General features: G+C 39.1%; 1 protein-coding gene across 11 annotated transcripts in view; it reads left to right on the forward strand.

The window, feature by feature from the left end:
- Positions 1–21,730, forward strand: part of MYCBP2 (MYC binding protein 2) — a 149,717-nt gene that overhangs the window by 78,779 nt on the left and 49,208 nt on the right. For 6 of the 11 annotated variants that reach the window (XM_053384612.1, XM_053384616.1, XM_053384619.1 and 3 more), the window contains 16 exons: positions 44–269; positions 1,103–1,221; positions 1,717–1,804; positions 3,937–3,989; positions 5,576–5,748; positions 6,384–6,528; positions 7,228–7,440; positions 8,064–8,119; positions 9,304–9,419; positions 10,684–10,781; positions 11,913–12,029; positions 13,026–13,166; positions 18,263–18,337; positions 19,267–19,491; positions 20,344–20,476; positions 21,314–21,439. In XM_053384612.1, coding sequence (XP_053240587.1) covers positions 44–269; positions 1,103–1,221; positions 1,717–1,804; positions 3,937–3,989; positions 5,576–5,748; positions 6,384–6,528; positions 7,228–7,440; positions 8,064–8,119; positions 9,304–9,419; positions 10,684–10,781; positions 11,913–12,029; positions 13,026–13,166; positions 18,263–18,337; positions 19,267–19,491; positions 20,344–20,476; positions 21,314–21,439 — 2,104 coding nt within the window. The remainder of the gene's footprint in view (positions 1–43; positions 270–1,102; positions 1,222–1,716; positions 1,805–3,936; positions 3,990–5,575; positions 5,749–6,383; positions 6,529–7,227; positions 7,441–8,063; positions 8,120–9,303; positions 9,420–10,683; positions 10,782–11,912; positions 12,030–13,025; positions 13,167–18,262; positions 18,338–19,266; positions 19,492–20,343; positions 20,477–21,313; positions 21,440–21,730) is intronic. The other 5 variants (XM_053384613.1, XM_053384624.1, XM_053384620.1 and 2 more) reach the window with 5 other exon arrangements.

Below are 21,730 nucleotides of genomic sequence, written 5' to 3' on the forward strand. Positions count from 1 at the left end.
CCAGTTAAGGAGAAAATATTTTTATTTCCCAACTTTTTCTCAGGTGACATTTCCAGAATGTGTCAGGTGGATGACAATAGAATTTGACGCTCAGTGCGGAACTGCTCAATCAGAGGATGTTCTTCGCTTGCTCATTCCTGCCCGAATCATCCAGTTTTCAGGTTTTGGACCAAAGCAGGCTTCTGTTCATGAAAATCTCAATTCATGGATAGAACTGAAGAAATTTTCAGGCTCATCTGGGTGGCCTACAATGGTCTTGGTGCTTCCAGGTAATTACATTGAGAGAATATATATATATATTATTGTTATTATTATAATGGATGGCTAAAATGGACTTAAACTGTAGTATTAAAAAAATTCTCTGGCCTCAACTAGATGAAATATTTGTCTGGCCTTTATGCATGTGAAGTTATAATCTGTTAAATGGTGTTATGTAATGGTGGGATTTTTATTTCATAAGACATTGATTTGCATAGTGAATAAATATTTCAAATACAGTGGTACCTCTAGTTACGAACTTACTTCGTTCTGGAGGTCCGTTCTTAATCTGAAACTGTTCTTAACTAGAGGTGTGCTTTCGCTAATGGGGCCTCTTGCTGCTGCTGCTGCACCACCGGCACACGATTTCCATTCTCATCCTGGGGCAAAGTTCTCAACTCGAGGTAACTCTTCCAGGTTAGCGGAGTTTGTAACCTGAGGCGTTGGTAACTCAAGGTACCACTGTATGAATCTTTGGAAGCAGCAAGGCCTTCTTAGTGCACAGATATGTCATTTCTGCTGATGAGGATCAGCTGATGACTAAGTGGTTGAGTGGATATGAAATCATGTTGATTAACTAAGAAGAAAACTGGGTGTTGTGCTTTGATTATCTTCTACTTTTAATCCAGAACCACATCCCCTGGATGCTGTACTAGAATAGTAGAGGTTAATTACTAGGGCATGTAACAAAGAGCAGTGGTAAACAACATGAATACAATTACTTGTGAATTAAGATAAAGAAGTACACAGCTTGGCTTTCAAATTACAGGCAGATCTTGCATTTGATTTTAAGTGATTTGTTGCCCACGTTTTTTGCTTTGCTAAATCTAGTATTTCCCCTTAGGTAATGAGGCGCTCTTCTCACTGGAAACTGCATCAGACTATGTGAAAGATGAAAAAGCTTCTTTTTATGGTTTCAAGTGTTTTGCAATTGGTTATGAATTTAGCCCGGGACTTGATGAGGTGAGGATACACTTAAGTGTTGCAGCCTTTAAAATTATCATAATTTTCTACATGCAGATTCATTGTATTGCTTTAGTTCATTTTTAACCTGAAATATTTGTTAGATGTATGCATGTGAGACTACTTTGATTGTTGGCTTTTCTAGTGTGTTCTCTAGGGTATAGAAATGTGAACCAAGTTTTATCACAAAAGGTTCTGGGGACTAAACTATTAGTGTAAATATCTGGACTTTATAATCCATGAAGTGTTGCATTCATTTTATAGGTCAGTGTTATAGAAAAACCATCCATTAATCTAGCCATGGTTCCCTTGCACATTGCTGAAATGCATGGGTGCTGGGTTACTGAAAATGACCTGCTGGTTGCAGAATGCATGCCTCACCAAGCACTCGTTTATAAGTGGATATATTAAGTTTGTCTTCAGGAGGAGAATATGGGGGAATTTGCTGCGTTCCTAAAACCATATGTAAAATCATTTTGTCTTCTTTATTTTAAGGGTATCATTCAGCTTGAAAAAGAGCTGGCCAATTTAGGAGGAGCATGTGCAGCTGCGTTGATGAAAAAAGATCTGGCACTCCCCATTGGTATGTCTCTCTGATAGGGATAGTTTTGTTGGATTCGGCACAAAACTAGCAACACTTGCTTTGTGTAGAGGGAGGGCAGACAAGGATGTGCTGACAAAAATAACCGACGTGATCCAGGACTTGTGCATACTAAACAAGATATTTTATGTTGTTGAACAGCAGCTTTCGGTGCCATATCACAAACTGCTTTTGAGATTCTCCCAAGCTTCAATAGTGGTTTGCCATGTGATGTGCAGGGCTACAGGGAGAGCCAACAGGCCTGCTTCCTGCAAGGAACAGATTGCCAGGCAGTTTTCTGGATTGTGGCCAATTGGCCTAATCTGCCAGTCATTTCAAGATAGCTTAAAACGTTGTGTGTGTGTTTTTAATGATAACTCATAAGTTGAAATCTTTATATGAAGATATTTTTATTCTGGTTGTTTTTTTTTAATATAAAGAGGTACATATCCCCCCCTCTTTTTTTTGTCTTGACTTAGTAGGACTGAGAAAAATGACTGGCTTTTAGTTTTTTAGTAAGCCCTATCTGTGTAGTAGAATGTAGGCATCAAGAGAATGGTCCGTTTTTTGTGGTGGCTCCCCAGTTGTGGAATGCTCTCCCCAGAGAGGCTCTCCTGGCGCCATCATTACATGTCTTTAGGCACCAGGCAAAAAAAATTCCTCTTTACCCCGCTCTATGGCTATTAAATAATCCATGGCCTGTGAAAGTGTGGGGGAGAGGACTATTATTATGATGACTATTTTATTTACAGATAGGTAGCCGTGTTGGTCTGCCATAGTCAAAAAAATTTTTTTTTCCTTCTAGTAGCACCTTAAAGACCAACTAAGTTTATAAACCCAGATGCCAACTTTGCTGCCACATACACCCGGACAACACCATTACTGGCCCCAACAACATCACACATACCATCTCGGGACTATTTAATTGCTCATCGTCTAACATTGTATATGCCATCAAATGCCAACAGTGTCCCTCAGCTCTCTATATTGGACAAACAGGCCAAACCTTACGCCAAAGAATAAACAGACATAAATCGGACATCAAGAATCACAAGACAGAGAAACCAGTAGGAGAACACTTCAATCTCCCAGGACATTCTATACAAGATCTCAAAGTAGCTGTTTTACTACAAAGGAATTTCAGAAATAGACTGGAAAGAGAAGCTGCTGAATTGCAACTCATTACCAAACTTAAAACCATGGAGAGACCTGGTCTGAACAAAGACATTGGATTCTTATCTCATTATACATGACAAAGCCATTTTTCACCTTCTCACCCCTTGCTTTTTCCTGTAAGACCTATTGCAGTCGTTAAGAGTCGTCAACAGGCTCATCACAGCTATCTGCCAATCACCCATTCCCACCACCCTTCTGAGTAATACCCCTCCCCACCTTCTCACTATATAGAAGGATCTGGCAACTTCTGTTTCCGTGTATCTGAAGAAGTGTGCATGCACACGAAAGCTCATACCAAGAACTAACTTAGTTGGTCTTTAAGGTGCTACTAGAAGGAAAAAAATTTTTTTTGACTATTTTATTGTTAGGCTGTCTGTCAGAATGCTTTTAATAACATTTTTATCACTGATGTTCTGTATTGTACTTACAGGTAGGTAGCCATGTTGGTCTGCCGTAGTCGAAACAAAATAAAATTCCTTCCAGTAGCACCTTAGAGACCAACTAAGTTTGTTATTGGATTGAGCTTATGTGTGCATGCAAACTTCTTCAGATACATGTGTTCTTCAGATACATGTGCTCATACCAATAACAAACTTAGTTGGTCTCTAAGGTGCTACTGGAAGGAATTTTTGTTTTGTTTTGTTCTGTATTGTGTTTTGAATGCCGTACACCACCCTGGGATCTTTCAATAAGGGGTGGTATATAAATTTAATTGTTGTTGTTGTTTTCCCTCCTTTCAGGGTTTCTTAATGTTAGTTTGGATATGGTTTGAACTCTGTTTTCTGAGGCTCTTTTCCTAAGAGGTAGAGAGCAGGAATTCTGTCATTACTAGAAATTAGATTAAGGGGAAGAGCCAGTTACCCAGTTTGTCACGTGAAGTGAGGTTAGGGGAACACTCGGTATACAGATAAAACCTTAAAATGTGTTTTGATTTCATGACATTATTTACTCTATCCAAGCAGGCAATGAATTTGAAGAAGATCTTGAGATCCTGGAAGAAGCTGCTCTGCAGGTAGACAATTAACCGCTGCCTTTGTAAAATAAACCACTGAGATTCTTTGCTAATTGGTACAAAACAGAAAGCACAGTGGTTTAATTTGGCTTGCTTAGGAGAACTTCAGTGTGTAATAGAATTTCTCAAAGTAATAGCTGCAGCAGGGGGCAAGGTCTGTGATGAGCAGTGTGTATACCAGTTCAGGAGATCTCAAGTTGGTCTATTCAAAGCATCATCTTTTCAAGATTTCCTTCCATTTAACACCTGATATAATTCATTAGAGCAGTGGTTTCCAGTTAGCTGAGAACTGTGGACCCTCTGTTTTTCAAAAGCCAAGCCACGGACCCCCTACTTTTGAACATTTTGATATCTGTATGATAGTTTTGGTTGTGTGAATGGTGCCACAGATCCCCTGGGCAGGTGCTGCGAACCACCAATTGGGAACCACTGCATTAGAACAATATTATATGATCTGAAAGAGAGTTGCAACCTTTCTTCCTGTGATGCAGCCTGCTAGTTTACCTTATTTATTGAATTTTTATTTATTAGTTATTTGGACTATTTATATTCCGCCTACTAACAAAGGTTCTTGAGGCAGCTTTCAGGTATTTAAAATACAGTGGCATAGATAAGAGTTGTACTGCATGTATAATCACTAAAAATGCATATACTTGTCTCTTGGCCTAGACATAATTTTCTGAGCTATTCACAAAAGGGTGCTGTCCAGTATACAGTTGTTAGGATCAGCAATTTAAAGGATGGCACCAAAAGATATATTCTGAGTTATGCTCCTGTTCAGGGAGTGCTTTGAAGGGTGCAGGTTTGGAAATCCATGAGGTCTTTTTGCTTTAGATTGCTGAGAAGTAAGATTTGGGTTTTAGAGAGTACCTCCTTTATAATCCTTTAGTTTTACTAGTTTTAATTTGAAATTATAATGAAGCCATTGCATTCTGTATGTATTTGATGCTCTAGGGCAGTGGTTCTCAACCTGTGGGTCCCCAGATGTTGTTGGACTACAACTCCCATCATCCCTGAGCTCTGGCCTTGCTAGCTAGGGGTGATGGGAGTTGTAGTTCAACAACATCTGGGGATCCACAGGTTGAGGAAGGCTGCTCTAGGGACTTTTGATAGACTGGGTTGGCTCACATTTCCAGGTAGACCATAGTAAATGTTTAATTCCAGTTCTTCACCCATCCCCTGCTCCTGGTCTTGTCAGGTGCAACAAACCATAGCCTTGACTGGTTGTGTCTTCTGAACCTGAGGCTTATGGTTTGTTTCCCCCAAAGGTACCACAAGTGGCAAGCCAAAAATAAACATTGGCTACTACTTGTGGTTTGTTTGAACAGAAATAAATCGGAAGCCTGGGTTCAGATGACGTGACTATCCAAGGCTTGTTGTTTCTTGCTCCCAGTGTGATATGGCCAGGAGTAGCAGAGGGCTGAAGTGGAGACTTTTGGGAATTCAGTTTGGCTTAACATGACATGCAGATGCAGCCGTTGGGCCCCAATTTTACAAATAAAATAAATAATTGAATTGATTACCAGAAATCTTATTTTAAATGCAACCCATGTAAACACTAAGTGATATTTCACAACCCTCTCCAGGTTTGCAAGACTCACTCTGGCATCCTGGGAAAAGGTTTAGCATTATCTCATTCGCCAACTATCTTGGAGGCGCTTGAAGGAAATCTCCCTCTGCAAGTACAAAGCAATGAACAATCATTTTTGGAGGATTTCATTTCATGTGTGCCAGGATCAAGTGGCGGACGACTTGCAAGGTATTGTTTTTACCAAGTTACATCCATGACCACCTCTATTACTGTGCTATCGTTTTGAATAAATATGACCCACAAGCACCGCAGCACCAAAGTATTCCTTCTATTATTCCTTATTTGTTACTTTGAAAAGCGTGCATCCCTCCTTCCATGTTTAATTGGCTTTGGAGGGTTTTTTTTTTGTAAGTACAGGAAAGGGCTGCCATTTTGAGTCTTTAGAATGAAATATAGCACAAGTGCTATATAAACCGAAGTCTTAGCAGGGGTGTTTTAATCAGAATGCTTTGTTGTTAAAGGTAGTACTTTTCTGTGACAAACTAAGATCTTGTTTTTGATAGCTTTATCTTGCTTCCTGTAACGCATATGCTGCTGATTTACAAGGGGTTGGATTAGATAATCTTTGGGGATCCCTTCCAACTCCACAATTTTGTCTTGTTCTATACCCCACTTTGATATTATTTCCCCAAGAACACAGGGCAGGAGTCAACTAATGAACCCTAACATCAGCAAGGCTTCCCCCCTCCCCCTCCATGCCCCTCAAAATTTCATTTGGGGGAGTTGGGAGAATGTAATAGTTCCACACTGAACTCCACCAAATGAGTTATATATGTTAAATGGCTTTATCCTTCCTGTTTTAGATGGCTTCAACCAGATTCGTATGCAGATCCCCAGAAAACATCCTTGATTCTGAATAAAGATGACATACGTTGTGGCTGGCCTACTATTATTACCGTGCAGACAAAAGACCAGTATGGTGATGTTGTTCACGTGCCTAATATGAAGGTAACTTTAAAAAGGTGGTTTTCCTGTCACCCCTTGCTTGATCTTTATGCAGTTTGGAATACAACTAGCACAAAGAATCTCAACTCGCCCTCTGAAGATGTGTGAAATAGTTTTGTTTTTCCCATACAGTGGTACCTCGGGTTACATACGCTTCAGGTTACAGACGCTTCAGGTTACAGACTCCACTAACCCAGAAATATTACCTTGGGTTAAGAACTTTGCTTCAGGATGAGAACAGAAATCGTGCTGCAGCGGCAGCAGGAGGCCCCATTAGCTAAAGTTGTGTTTCAGGTTAAGGACAGTTTCAGGTTAAGAACAGACCTCCAGAACGAATTAAGTACCACTGTATTTTGAGGAAGAAGCAGGTATTTCCCCACAATATTTTAGACAAGCCTATTGCTAGCTGTTTTTGTGGTATTGAATGGTATTTAATATACAGTGGTACCTCGGGTTACAAATGCTTCAGGTTACAGACGCTTAAGGTTACAGACTCCGCTAACCTAGAAATAGTACCTCGGGTTAAGAACTTTGCTTCAGGATGAGAACAGAAATTGTGCGGTGGCGTCGTGGCAGCAGCAGGAGGCCCCATTAGCTAAAGTGGTGTCTCAGGTTAAGAACAGTTTCAGGTTAAGAACGGACTTCCAGAACGAATTAAGTTCTTAACCTGAGGTACTCACCTTTCCTGTTTAAATCTGGCAGGTGGAAGTCAAGGCAATTCCTGTTTCCCAGAAAAAAACTTCATTGCAGCAAGAACAGGCAAAAAAACTGCAGCGCATCCCAGGCAGTCCCGCAGGCGCTGCTGCTTCCTCCACTGATCTGACTTTCGGAGGACTTCCCTCTCCAAAACTTGATGCCTCTTATGAACCAATGATAGTGAAGGAAGCTCGCTACATTGCTATTACAATGATGAAGGTAAACTGCTACTTAAGGCATACATTTTTAAATCTGTCTAATGAACAAAGGGACTCGAAGACTAACTAGAAATCTAGTGGGGTCAACATGTTTCTCCTTTTTATGTTGGTGGGTATTCTTTACTGCTTTTGCAAAGAGCAAGATTGTTCTTTAGAAAGACAATTCCGTTGAAGAGGTGGCACGTGATTGTACTTTCATCATCTTTTACTCAAACTAGCTCATTTCAAGTCTGGAAATCCGTCTGCTCCTGCTGTTGGAAAGGATAGAAGCTTGACTTAAGTGTGTTGGTGTGATACATTCTCTAGGTCTTTACAGTTTTAATTAGGCGATGTTTCTTTGTATTCTCACTAGATAGACCAGGGTGTAATGAGGAAAAAACACATCACTTCATTCCAGAGTGACCGGTCCAGTTATATGAGAGTTCAAGTTCAGAAGCATGCTGAATGAAGCCACTAGCTATCTTAATAAACTCCTTTCCCGTTCGGAGTATTCTCTTCAGGGATGGGAGTAATTTTATCCGTTTCTGATTATTTTCTGTGTGCTATTCGAGCTGAGGAACCAGGTTTTGACTCTTTCAATTAGTATTACAACAGATGTAATTTGATACGCTCTTTGCTTTATAGGTCTATGAAAATTATTCTTTTGAAGAGTTGCGCTTTGCTTCACCAACACCCAAGAGGTAATAATTTTGTGCAAAATGTAACATTTAAAATTATATACTATACAGTAATTTTTAAAACTGACTTTGTGTGATTTCATATGGGCTTATATTAAAGGAAGATGCCCCTCCCCAAACTGCACCAGCAGCTTCTCTAAACTTCTGGAGCAGTTTTTGAATGGATGTGAAAGGGGCTGCAGGGGGTAAAGTTCTGGTTCTTCAGCTTGCACATACAGCTTTGTGTACAACTCAGTGTCTAAGTTAAAACACTCTCTTATTGTACTTGCCTTATGCTTGGGGTAAAGCTGTATTTGAATCTGAGTGGTTAGTTCCTTCTGCATTTGAATTTATTTTCACATTTTTATCTTAGTGGCTCTTTTCTAAACATGGCATTTTGTCAGAATGAAACCAGGATCAAATTGCTATAGGTTTGTTTGGGAGCATCTATGCTTTTGGTGGACTTAAGTTTTTTAAAAAAATAAAAATAAAACAATGGCAACCTGCATGCCATATCACAAAACCATTATTGAAACTTCCCTTAGTTTTAAAAGTTGGAGGGTGGTGGAATGCTGCTGTTTGACAAAGGTACACAGTTGGTTGACATTTAAATATGAAATGTTTTGATTGGAAGGCATGATTGCTTTGGTTTTCCGTTTGTGTTTTTTCTTTCTTCTTAAAAATACCGTATTTTTCGCCCCATAGGACACACCGCCCTATAGGACGCACCTACTTTTCTTTGGGGGGGGGATAAAGAAAAAAAAAATTCGCCCCCAGGCATGGGGCTGGCGCAGGGGAAGCCCAAGCTTCCCCCGACCCCAGCCCCCAGAACAGCCTGCTATCCGCAAGCCTAGGGAGCCGCGCCAGTCTCCCCAGGCTTGCGGAGAGCTGCGAGAAGCCCGGGCGCGCTCTTCAGAATGCAGGCAGCTCTGCGCAACCTTTGGGAGCCTGGCACGGCTTCCTGCCGGGCTCCGGAGGGTTGCGCAGAGCGCAGGAGGGGAAAAAGTGCGTCCTATAGGGCGAAAAATACGGTAATTTCACTGATGTTATATTATTACTTTGTAGCCAAGGCTATTTTACATCAAACAAGCTTGCATGTAAACGAAGATACAGTACTAGATTTTCTAAGCATAGAGCTGGCAACCTGAATTGATATTCAAGCAGTGGGTGGTGTGTTGTCATTTCAATATCCTTTTTTCCCTCCCTAGACCAAGTGAAAACATGTTGATAAGAGTCAACAATGATGGAACTTACTGTGCTAACTGGACTCCAGGAGCAGTTGGTCTCTACACCATTCACGTTACCATTGATGGCATTGAAATAGGTACATAAAAGTCTGTATCTTTGTATGATGTCAATACACCTATGGCGGTATGCCAGAACATGGAAAGAGAGAGAGCTTTTAAAGTTAATCATAATGTTTTGAGGACATATAGCCTCTTCTTTTTACTCAAAAGGATATTAAAATACTTGAAAATAAAACAAATCCGAAAATTTGTCAGAGCACATAGTTGGAAAATGCATTAATAACAGTGTATGCATACATTTTAGCCTAAGTTAATAGTAGCAAATGCAATATCTTCCCATAGTGGCTGATTATCTCTCTATCTCTGTGTTGGTAGAGCTTTCTCCCACTTCCACAGTTGGAGACTGAGTCCACTTTGTGTTCAGCCTCAAACAGTAGCTCTGCTTAGTTTATGACTGAAATGCCAGTTGAGTTTTTTGCTGTCCAACTGTGCTTTGAACAACAAGATTTCCCCATATGTATCCTGTCACGGGCTGCTGGAGTTCCCTGTTGTGTGAGCAGTCCTTTAAATCCTTGACAAGGAATTATGTTTATATACACATTTCTTTCAAATAATATTCTGACAGAAACTCCTCCTCCCCATGATACTTTATGACATTTTTATTATCATGTAAAGATTGAGGAGGGTACAGTGGTACCTCAGGTTACATACGCTTCAGGTTATAGACGCTTCAGGTTACAGACTCCACTAACCCAGAAATAGTACCTCGGGTTAAGAACTTTGCTTCAGGATGAGAACAGAAATCGTGCTCCGGCGGCAGCAGGAGGCCCCATTAGCTAAAGTGGAGCTTCAGGTTAAGTACAGTTTCAGGTTAAGAACGGACCTCCAGAACGAATTAAGTTCTTAACCCGAGGTACCACTGTAATTGCTTGTGTTGCTTTATAATTGGCTGTACCTTCTGTCGTATGATTTTAATACTGTCATTTTTAAATGCAGTCTTTTATATAGTTGAACTTTTTATTGACTTGCAACCAGAATGAGAAGATCTAGCCTTGTCACTCCTTGTTTTTAATTTGGGTGCTTGGCACCATACTCTCTAAATTAATTTTTTAAAAAACGTTTTAAAAATGGGAACAATTTAGATTTAGGAGTCACATTTATCATGCCTAATGCGTTTCACAGGTTTAAGCTGCTTTGATGCCATAAGTAATTTTCACTTAACCAGCTAGAATTTTACCGCATTGCCAAGACCTGAATGTAACCCACTTCAGAATAAAATAACTTTCAAACAGTTACTTAGATTTCTTATATACACTTCATGGTAATTTTCTTAATTTACAGATGCTGGACTAGAAGTGAAAGTAAAAGATCCTCCAAAAGGAATGATACCACCTGGAACCCAGTTGGTAAAACCGAAAGCAGAGCCTTTACCAAATAAGGTATAAGAACGAAAACGTTTTTTAAAAAAATTACATTAGTGCATGTACATGACCTATATTATTTAGTATTTTTAAACTGCCAGAGCTCAGGGGTCCAGTCCCTAGCTTAGATGGACTAGCATTTTAACTTCAAGGTAGCAATATATGTTTAAATGATGACGGGAAACTGCTAAAACAGAAAAGAAGAAAATTGTTGTATATTGTTAAAGATCTCCTCCTAATACTCAGTTCTGACTCCTTGGCAAACATACACAAATCAAATGTATTTTCAAAACCTGTTTATTGCATTTTATTTGTTATGTTAGGGTGGAAGAGGCTCTGCATTCTTACATTTATACTGGTTATCATAACTGTTTCACTTATATACCCCTTGGCTAGATGGTGCTTAACTATGTTATTCCCATCTTGCATAGCTGATTTTTCAGAAATGAATATCTTTGGGGGGGGTGTATTATGACCAAGCCATGGGGAAGAAAGCTTGAACCCTGTGACGGTCCCAGTCACAATCTATTCACAATGGAAGGAAAGCTTTTGCCTTCATAAGAATAAGGCATGTTCCTATAAACTTCTCAGTATCCCAAGAACTCCAAACAAAGTTTTGCTTTTTTTTTTAAGTGCAGTTCTAACATGAATTATGTGGGGATAGGTCTCACCAACATCATTAGGATTTCTACGTGAAAAATCAGAGGAGCAGATGTTAAGTCCCAGTGATTATTTTGTTGCCCAACAGCTTTTCAGAACAAGAGTAGCTCCTGTTGATTTAGGTAACATACTTGCATTTACAACTAGGCTGGAATATCCTGGCCTCTCATCTCATTGGGTTGACAGTGACTACTGTTTATATCTGACTTAAAGTAAACTCTGAATATCTAATTCTGTTGGTCCATGTGTGTTTGAGTGACTTTTATAACAGCCTTATTTTTCTATGGCTTCCAGAAGAGAACAGACTTTGATTTTTTGTTTTGGTTTCTTGTTCATCTGTCTGGGTGAGTTTAGCAGCTGACTATAGCTGTTAGGAGGCTTTCCTCTTAAGCTCTGTGGATTTCCATAATCTGAAACTGTATCTTTATACTCCTTTTAAAGAGCCCTTTTCCAGGTTTCTCTGCCTTACTGTCTCTTTGCTTCTCTTAGGTTCGCAAATTTGTGGCCAAGGACAGTGCAGGGCTGCGTATCCGTAGTCACCCTTCCCTTCAGAGTGAGCAGATAGGCATAGTAAAAGTCAATGGATCCATTACCTTTATTGATGAGGTAACTTGCAATAAATTTATATGGATTTGAGATCTAGATTAAATTACCACTTGCATATACAGACCAGAACGCCATGACTAATCTCACATGGCCTTTGAACTTCAGTGTTTCGGGCCAGAAGCCATGCTGGGCCATAGAAGCCTTTTTGAAATGGAATACTTTCAAAAGCAATTTGTGATATGGGGGCCTGCTGTTCACAGGAGAAAAATCGTAAATGCTACTTGAGTGCTTGTGAGCTCTTCTGGGTATTTGCCACAAAAGTTAGATAAAAGGACATATAGTTGCATCAGGCCATATGATTAACCAGCCATTTTGCTTTCTGTGTTGCTTTAAACTCATGCTACAGACTGCAAGATTGCTTTTTGGCGAAATTGAGGTAGATATTTTTTTTTTATCCTGTTAACATTTTAAAGTTTCTGTTGATTTTTCAGAAATGAAATGTTTCATTTTTAGCTTTAAAAGAAGTCAGCCGTTTCTGAAAACAATACATATATATTTTACAGAGAATTGGAATGTTTCCTTTGTAACTCTTACTTTGTAAAATAAAAACCAGCTTTTTGCAGTAATTTTTTTTAAAAAAGATTGCAAATCATTGTGAGCATGGCATACATAATTTAATTCCTTAATATGCCTTTTAATCGTTACATTTCCAGCCATTCTTTACCTTCATAGTAAAAATTATTTTCACGGTCTGATCCTGAGACACATGATGCTTTCAAGTTACTGTTTGCAACAGTGGTACACCAGCTGCCTTTCTGGAGTGGTGTCCCATATCACGATGTTGCGTTGTTGTAGATACATTAGGAAGTTGCTCTTTAAATACATTTGGTCTTAATTCATCCATAATCTTCATCTGCTTTATATTTCTTGTGCCTTTTAAAAAAGCTTTAGTTAAATAGGCCAAATGTTTACCTCCCATGCAGCTGTGTTATGCTAGATCTTTAATCTGTTATCATCTGCTGCTTAAGTAGCCTGGCTTGTATTTACTCTTCATAGATTCACAATGATGATGGTGTATGGCTACGGCTGAACGATGAGACAATAAGGAAATACGTTCCAAATATGAATGGTTACACTGAAGCCTGGTGCCTTTCCTTTAACCAGCATCTTGGCAAGAGCCTTTTGGTCCCTGTTGATGTAAGTAAAATACAATTTTAAAGAATTTTATAGTGCATTCATTCATTCAATCAATCAATCAATCAATCATTTTTTTAAGGTTGTCATCATTCATCCATCTCATCTGTAAGGATAATCATTCCCATTAACCAATTTTAGGTCCTGTAACATCAACAATAATGCTGATGTTGAAGCAATTAAGGTTTCTGAAAGTATATCCCCTCTCCTCCAAAGGAGGCAGTTAGCTAAGTTGGAACCTTAGCTATGGTGGGCCTGTGCTATCATCTGAACCCTTTATATTTGACTAATATGTAACATAAATGCATATCCTGTACTGCTTGTTCTGTAGTTTAAAAAGCAATTGGTTCAAAGTGTTATAAAGGCTTGCTGCTGCCAGAAATATTTCTTTCTCATTTGGATACCATACTGATACCATTTTTCTACAATGGGAAGCTACCCCTCAAGAGATACGTCTGGGTACTTTAAGATGATTAGGGTTTTTTAAATAATAGTTGGATATGATATAATAATTTATTCTTAGTTGTATGGGTTTAATGTGTCATATCACTTAACTGTGGTATATTGGCATTCTCTAACCTTGATTTCAAATCTGGCTTAGGGCTGTCAAGGAAGAGTGGCAAATTGCGCTTGAAAGGGGAAAATTGTGTTCTTGGGTTATATCTACACCAGCCCATAGTAAATTAATTAATTAATTGATGTATTTAATAGCATCATTTCTTCCATGTGTGAAAAAGATTTGGTTAAACTGAAACTGATAAAATATGTCTTGATTCGGCCACATTATTGAGGACTTCCTGTGAGAGAACTCTGAAATATTGAATAAGAGTATTTACCATATTGTCATGACTGACTGTAACATATTATAGATATCACTGATTTAAGATACCGCATCTGTAAGGAGTTAAGAATAGGGAAAGGCAGTTTTTCCTGCTGGTAGAATTTGTTCAGTACATCTTCATTGTTACTTCAGGAAAGGGTGTGGAAATGTCATGGCACAGGTTCAAATATGTGAATGGACAAAGCTGACAGGACAAGAAATAAAAGACATAGGAAAGCCTGTTATTTTCATTGAAAGAGGGCTTTGCATGAAGAAGAACATATATGCAAAGCTACAGACAGTGGTAGCATGGAGACAACAAGTTGAATCAAATGCAAGTGGGACCGGAGTTCTACTTACACAACATCCTCTATCCGCATGCCCCCAAAATCTGCTCCAGAGGATCCCCCAACCTTCTGAACCTGATTTTGATGGTGCAGGGCTGCAGAGGAAAGCCGGATGAGGATGTTCTTTTGTGGGAGTCTATTGCACAGGCGAGACAGCAGCACTGGATACAACCCGATGCTTCCGTAGGGTGTGTTGCATTAGTAAGCTACTTAGTGGCTTCTAGTGGGAAAGTTGTATGATGATAGCAACCACTTGCTTCAAGGCAACCTCTTTTAAAGGTGGAAGAGTAAACTGTTCCAACTTAAGTAATAAGCTATCTTCTTAAAAGGTCAGGGACGTTTTACCAGTTTGAGGGCATCGTAGTGATCTAACCAAGTCATGTTTGTACATTTTTATTTTTATTTTATAATAGTTCCTTCATGTGCATTTGGCAGCTGGGAAATGTTAAGCAGATTGGTGTGTATTTTTGAGGTGAATGGCAAACCTCTGCATTTGTGACAGGGTAGAACTGGGAACCTTCAGATCTGTGTTCTGCTGTCCCGTGTGATGAACCAACAAGGGTTGCAGGTCTAAATGTTCCCTAGGTTATGATGTGTGCTCAGTTTCCAGCATTGCTCCAGCCACTAACCCTAACCCATTGGTTACTGCTGACCTGATAGTGGCTATAGTATAAAGTCTTTGGTTTTTTATTATTTATGGACCACAGTCATTCCTGGCTATGCCTGTTTAGTTGCTAAATGTAGCCTGTGTGTGCTGCCTGGGCTGTCTGCATACATGCTGAATGTTCTCTTGGATTTTAGTTGTAGCCGGTTGTAGACCTGTGCCTTTTGCTTCACTTTTCTTAGGCTGCTGAGGCCTAGCACCCAACAGTTTTATTATTGTTTTTTCATCACTTATTCAAATATCTTTGTGAAACTTCCGATTTTGGCAGCATGGCTGTGCTGGTCATCTTCTCTTCATTGCTTTGGGGGAGTAGTGGCTAGGAAGAAAACTCTAGCTTAAGCGCTCCTTTTATACCATACTTTGCAAATCTAAAATGCTAATACCTGGGAATTTCAGTACTACTTCTTTCTTTTCTTTTATCTCTCTTCTTAAAAGAATGACAGTCCAGAGAGCTTGCTTAACAGTTTCCTTGTTTAACTAGCTTCCTTGATAGACTGTATTCCATGACTTACTTGAAAATCTCAACTAAACTTTATTCCTGATGAAGTTTTTTTAAAAAAAAAATTGTACAAATACTTGACATTGGGTCTGTTCAGACTTAAATTACCAGGGAGAAGTACAGTGGTACCTCGGGTTACAGAGGCTTCAGGTTACAGACTCCGCTAACCCAGAAATAGTACCTCGGGTTAAGAACTTTGCTTCAGGATGAGAACAGAAATCGTGCTCCGGTGGCCCGGCAGCAGCGGGAGGCCCCATTAGCTAAAGTGGTGCTTCAGGTTAAGAACAGTTTCAGGTTAAGAACGGACCTCCAGAACGAATTAAGTTAACCCGAGGTACCACTGTATTAACCTGGTAAGAGTTTTGGATGTGCATGTGGCTAACTCCCACAATCCTCCCTGCGACTTGCACCCATAACACTCCAATAAACGCTGGTCAGGGACTTAATATGTGCCATTAAATGTGATACAGATTTTTATCCTTGAAAAGGTGGGAAAGGGCAAGAGAGTATCTAAGACTTTTATTGATTTGAGATCTTTCCTTAGCAGTCCCAATCGTCGGGCAGAAAATATTGAATTGCAAGTAAGCCCTCCCCACCACACATTTACCCGTGTTATGTTACAAAAACAGGGCAAATATGAAATGTTGAAAAACAAGACTTCAGATGCAGTTCTTAAACTATTATTTACTTAAGAGTTGTATCACTCCTAGGTATCTTGATTTCTGTACAAAACAACCTTTAGTGGCACATAGAAATGGAAGATATCTAGATCTCTTCAGAGGAAAGCTGTTCTAAAAACAAGGTTGCACTATGCAAATTCTGAGATAAAAGCAATGTGCTGTAGTTTATTGATGCTGTGTTGAAGGCAAACATTATTGTTGAAAGGTTTATCTTTTAGACTTAACAACATAAAATATTTGTGAGAAATTGAAGGCTAGGAGCACTTCTTTGTAGATTGGGTTTGTAAAGAATGTATACTCACAACTTAAAAGTGTCTGGCAAATACTAACATTGAATGAGTAGGAATGACGGTTCCGTATTGGAAGCTTTCTATTGTGATTGATGCATGCACATTCTTTAAAAGTGACGGAGAAGATTATATGTTAGAAAAACATGGAATCCTAACGCTTACACAAATAAATGCATTCATTTTGAATACTCATTGCAGTCACCACTTGCTTCTGACCTCCTAATTTCATTTCCATTGCTTTTTGCATAATTCATATATCACAACAATAATAAAAGTGTATGTTTCAAAGAGCACTCTGGGGCAATATTTTGATGTTGTTTTATGTGTGGAAAGTCTGCTGTATAACCTCTTGTTCCATTTTTTTGATTAAATCTCATCTAAAATTTGCACAACTTACTCCAACAAATGTTGTATTTTTAGATGTGTACAAAATTGATATATTTCATTGACCCATTTGAACAAAAAGGTCATCAGCCACCTTATTTGTGTAAGTACTGGATTTATTTACAAGATCAAAACAGCCCCACTTGTGAGTGGAAAATGCTTCTAGTGGGCAGGGGAAAGGGATTTCCCATTTTTTTATTTTCAGTTCCAACTCTTTGTACCTTTTCAGTCCTGCTCTGAAGGGTCCCCTGAACTTCAAGAGCATTTTTTTGGGGGGGTGGGGTGGGGGGGGTGTAAGACCTCAGTGCCTGCATGGAATATTATGCATGGCTACAAGGATCTCATCCAATGGATGTGCTGGACAATTACTTTCTTTTCTTTTCTTTTCTTTTTTCTTTTTTGCAAAGAAAGGTCTTCAAACTAATCTGGCCACTTTTCCTTAAAAGAACATGTATTTAGAGAGAAATGATGTATGACCTGAACATTACCCCAGTTTTAACTAAATGAAGATTGAGTTAAACTGCCAAATTCCTTATTTTATGTGTTACTCATTTTGCGTGGGTTTTTTAAAATGTATTTTTTAAAGCTGGTTAAAGTGTTTGGTACGTTTTCCCATCTGCTTAATGTCAGTCTTCAAAAATAAATGGGAAAATGGCTGATCTAAATAATAGTCTTTCCAAATATATTAGACTAGTACAAAAACCCACCGCAAGGTACCAAAATCAGCATATTTTAACGTGTGCATCCCTTATCCGTCTTAATGTGGAAAATACATTAATTTTATTTCTTTTTTCAAATAATTTTTTTTAGAGTACTCTGTGTTTCACATGTTGGTGTATTTTGTTACTATGGTTTTGGACACTTGGCATTTGGGTGCTTTCCAAAGTTTTCTGAGTACTGATAGCTACGTTTTAAACCTTTCCAGTTGCAAATAGGTGGCTGAGTGTCCACACTCAATCTTTTTTCCTCGCTCCGCCTCCCCATGTCCCCCCCCCCCGAAAAAGAAAACAAATCTTCACAAAGTGGCAGACTGTCTTTCATAAAACAAATCTGGCTTTTGATAGGACTTGTATTCTCATTCAGACAGGAGAATGGGAATTGCCTTGCACAAAACGTGTTAAGCTCTATATAAAAGAATCTTTCTATTCAGTGAATGGCATGACACACTACATCATTTAGAACTGTCAGTATAAGCTGTTTGTCTCCAACAGATTGTTTCCCCCGTGGTGAACAGTGGGCTCAGCTGGCTTCATTTTAAGAGTACCTTTTTGTGAACAGAAATGATTGTTGTTTGCAAGGATGCAGGGAAAAAAAATAAAATTAAGCAAATGTTCTATTCGTCTCTTAATTTCTTCTGCTGCTGTCTTAATGCTCCAGTTCTCTGTTGATATGTGTCTATCTTAAACTTTACATAGAATATCTTTAATGCTAGCCAAGGAGTCAGGGATTTGGACTTGTTTTCATGGACTTCCAAACCTTTCCCCCCTCAGGTGAGTTTTCTTAAATGTCAGGATCAGTCTCTTGTGTACAAGTATTTTGGCATTGTGGAGTATGAGCCATCTGAACATTCAAATTGGTGGTTTTCAGACTTTCAAGGATACTATTTCCACATTGACATCTGCCGAGCAATTGCTTCACGCTGCTGGAGACTCTGACGTGTTCTAGTTCTCATGCTCAGCATACGTTGGTACTTACCAGTCCTGTTAGATCCCACCATTGATCTGCAGGAATTGAGGGCACCTACCTAGAACACATGCCACACTTTCCTGTAGCTGCGCACAGCAGCAGAAAGCTGGTAGTGACTGGCAAGCTATTCTTTGGCAACCTTGCCTACCATTACTATTCCCCTGGAAGAATTGGTTAACAAACTTCTGAATAACATCTTTGTTCGCCAAAATGCAGAGAATACGCAGCATTAATTCATTTAGGTCTCCATATTTAGCTGGTAATAACAATTTACATTCTGCAGAAGAAGGCTCATATGTGATGCTGTATAGCTTGGTATTGAATGTCTCCAACAGTTGCATAAATACCCTCTATCCCTCCTCTTTTCTTGCACTCTCCTGCATGAATACTCTTACTTGGCCATAGTCTTGTGTATTAGTCCTGTGTTTGTATCATCTTTCTTAACCATGGTTGAAGAATTGCTCCAAATGTTCATGTTGCAAATGTGTGCCTTTTATTTTTATATATGTACTCATATCGTTTATTCTTCGTGTTCAGTAGTAATATAGAGAGTACTGCAAGTTCAGTTCTTGTCTTATATGGAAAACTATAGCTTAACACGTGCTCTGTCAAGTGTTTTAGGATGAGACCTTAGTTATTTCAGGTCTAACAAAGAGGTGGGCTTAGTTGAAAAGTACAAAGGCATTATTAACAGGAATTTTTTTTTTTTGGTTTTTTGTTCTAAAATTTTCAGGAGTCTAGATCTAACACAGATGACTTTTTCAAAGACCTAAACTCACACTGCCCTCAGGAAGCGGTAATGCAGGAACCAGATATGCCGTTCATTCGTGGTGGGCCTGGAGTATATAAGGTAGTGAAGACTGGCCCCTCAGGTCACAACGTCAGAAGCTGTCCCAACCTTAGAGGTATCCCAATTGGAATGTTAGTTCTGGGAAACAAAGTCAAGGCAGTGGGCGAGGTATGGATCCTTGTAGCTTCAGTTCTTATCTTCATAGATACTGGTTTATAATAGTAGCAATCGTAAGAAAAGCAGCTATCCTACGCAAGGTTTGCTTTTCCACCCTTGGTTGCTAACTGTTAACTTCCTAAAGGTTGTTTATGGTGTAAACTGATGCAAACCACTTTTGCCTTTGTCATATATTTCATTATCGGGCATTGATTGAACTTGATTTTTCTTGTACACTTGCTTAAAATGTGGGTTTATTAAAGGACTATGTTTAATGCATATTTCAGCGTTTACCAATGAATTATTTTTGGGGATACAACAGAACTCAGTTATCTTATTTCTTGGTATTGATTCAACTGTTGCATGCGGTTGATCGTGCTTTGGTGCTCTCCTATTGCAATGGGCTTGAGGATGTAGTGTGTCATGCTATGATTTTTTCTCAAACAGCACACAGGACATGATAGCAACTTTGTGAATATTAAATACCTGGTGTCAATGCCAAGCTTTCTCTGCTTCATGTGTCAAATAAATAAATACAAATCCGACCCTTGCATTCTATCGGGTATCAAATGCTATGTGTATCTGGACACTTGTTTGGTGCTCTGTTTATTCTTTTCTTCTGAATATAATCCAGTCTTAACACACTGAAGATACTAATCATCTTAAACCTTCTGTGAATACAAATGCTTTTTATTCTTCCTTATTCTTCTGTGCTTAACTTGAAGAATGTTTGTTGCCTTTCCATGACAGAAAAGAGCCTCTTTTTCACATATGGAAACATTTTGCTGCATCTCATTGGTGGATAATTTGAAAAGTAAATTAAATGTGCCTCTCTCTCTATGTGTGTGTGTGTGTATGTACCAGGTGACTAATTCTGAAGGGACGTGGGTGCAGATGGATAAGAACAGCATGGTAGAATTCTGTGAAAGTGATGAAGGTGATGCGTGGTCCTTAGCTAGAGACAGAGGTGGAAACCAATATCTCCGGCATGAAGATGGCAAGTCTCCTTAATTTTTACAAAAAGATAGAAACTAAGCACACAAACAATACAAAGCAGAGATGTAAATAATCTAAAAATTTAGCATAAAAACCCCAGAAAGAACAGAGGAGTGCACTGGTACCCAAAGTTCTTCATTTAACAGAGGTATGTGGCCATATTCTTGTGCTAGTTTGAGCTGATCAGGTGAAGCTTCCCAAGTTAAAGAGTCAGAACAGTGTTTAAAATATTTGAAAAGAAATCCTAAACATTGTGAACAATTTAGAAGGCAAAATGTTTTATTAAGGTAGTCGAAAGCGATGTACGTTTATCATGGAATGACTTCTAATAGTTTATTGGAGTGAAATCGGGCATAGGACCATGGAAGCCCTTTTCATGCATTAATTGTAAGGAAGGGAGCAGCCACTCATAGACAAGGCCAAACAGGATTGCACTCCTGACCCCACACAATGGGGGTGGCTTTGGCATCCAAGCAGTGGGCACAGATGTCTGAGAAGGGGAAACCTGTGTCTGTAGAGTTGGAACCCTGACCACACAGGGTTCCAGCTCCACTATCAGCAGATGCCCATAGGATTCCCTTTCGCAGATGTGCACACCCAACACACGGATATGGGATGAGGGACCCTGCTGCCCCTTTCTGCACATGGACACTCAAGGAGTGTGTGACTATAGTCTAATCTTAATTTAGAGAAGACATATTACTACTACTCTAGTTAGTGATTTATTAATTGAAACCTTCATTCCTGTGTACATATATTTTGGCCTTCATTCCCACTGTAGAGGCATAAATTACATTCTGAAGCAGTTTTGTGTTTGTTTTGTTTCTTGCATTTACAGAACAAGCTTTTATAGATCAGAATGGTCAGACTCCCCCGCCAAGTCCTTTCTCACTGCAAACTTTCAATAAGGGGACAGCGTGCAGTAATGGACAAGGATTTGATTATGGCCTTGGAAATAACAAAGGTAAATTTTCTACTAATTATTTTCTTTCTATCATTTTGAATATTGAGTGTGCTTTCCATTGTATTTGTAGCTCCAGTGTATTTACTTAAAAAAACTGGGAGGCAATTCATCAGTGCAGGAATTCTTCATTTATATGAGACTTTAATTATACTATATGGCTCAGAGTTATAAAACTGGCACTGCTTATTTGTTGTAGGATCAGGATTGAAATAATACTAAACTGAGCCTTTGTTGAACAAGATGGGCTTGAGTTATAATAATTGTACGTTGTAGTGAAAACTGCTAGTTTTG

The sequence above is a fragment of the Podarcis raffonei genome, chromosome 4, assembly GCF_027172205.1.
Source record: "Podarcis raffonei isolate rPodRaf1 chromosome 4, rPodRaf1.pri, whole genome shotgun sequence".
Lineage (NCBI taxonomy): Eukaryota > Metazoa > Chordata > Lepidosauria > Squamata > Lacertidae > Podarcis > Podarcis raffonei.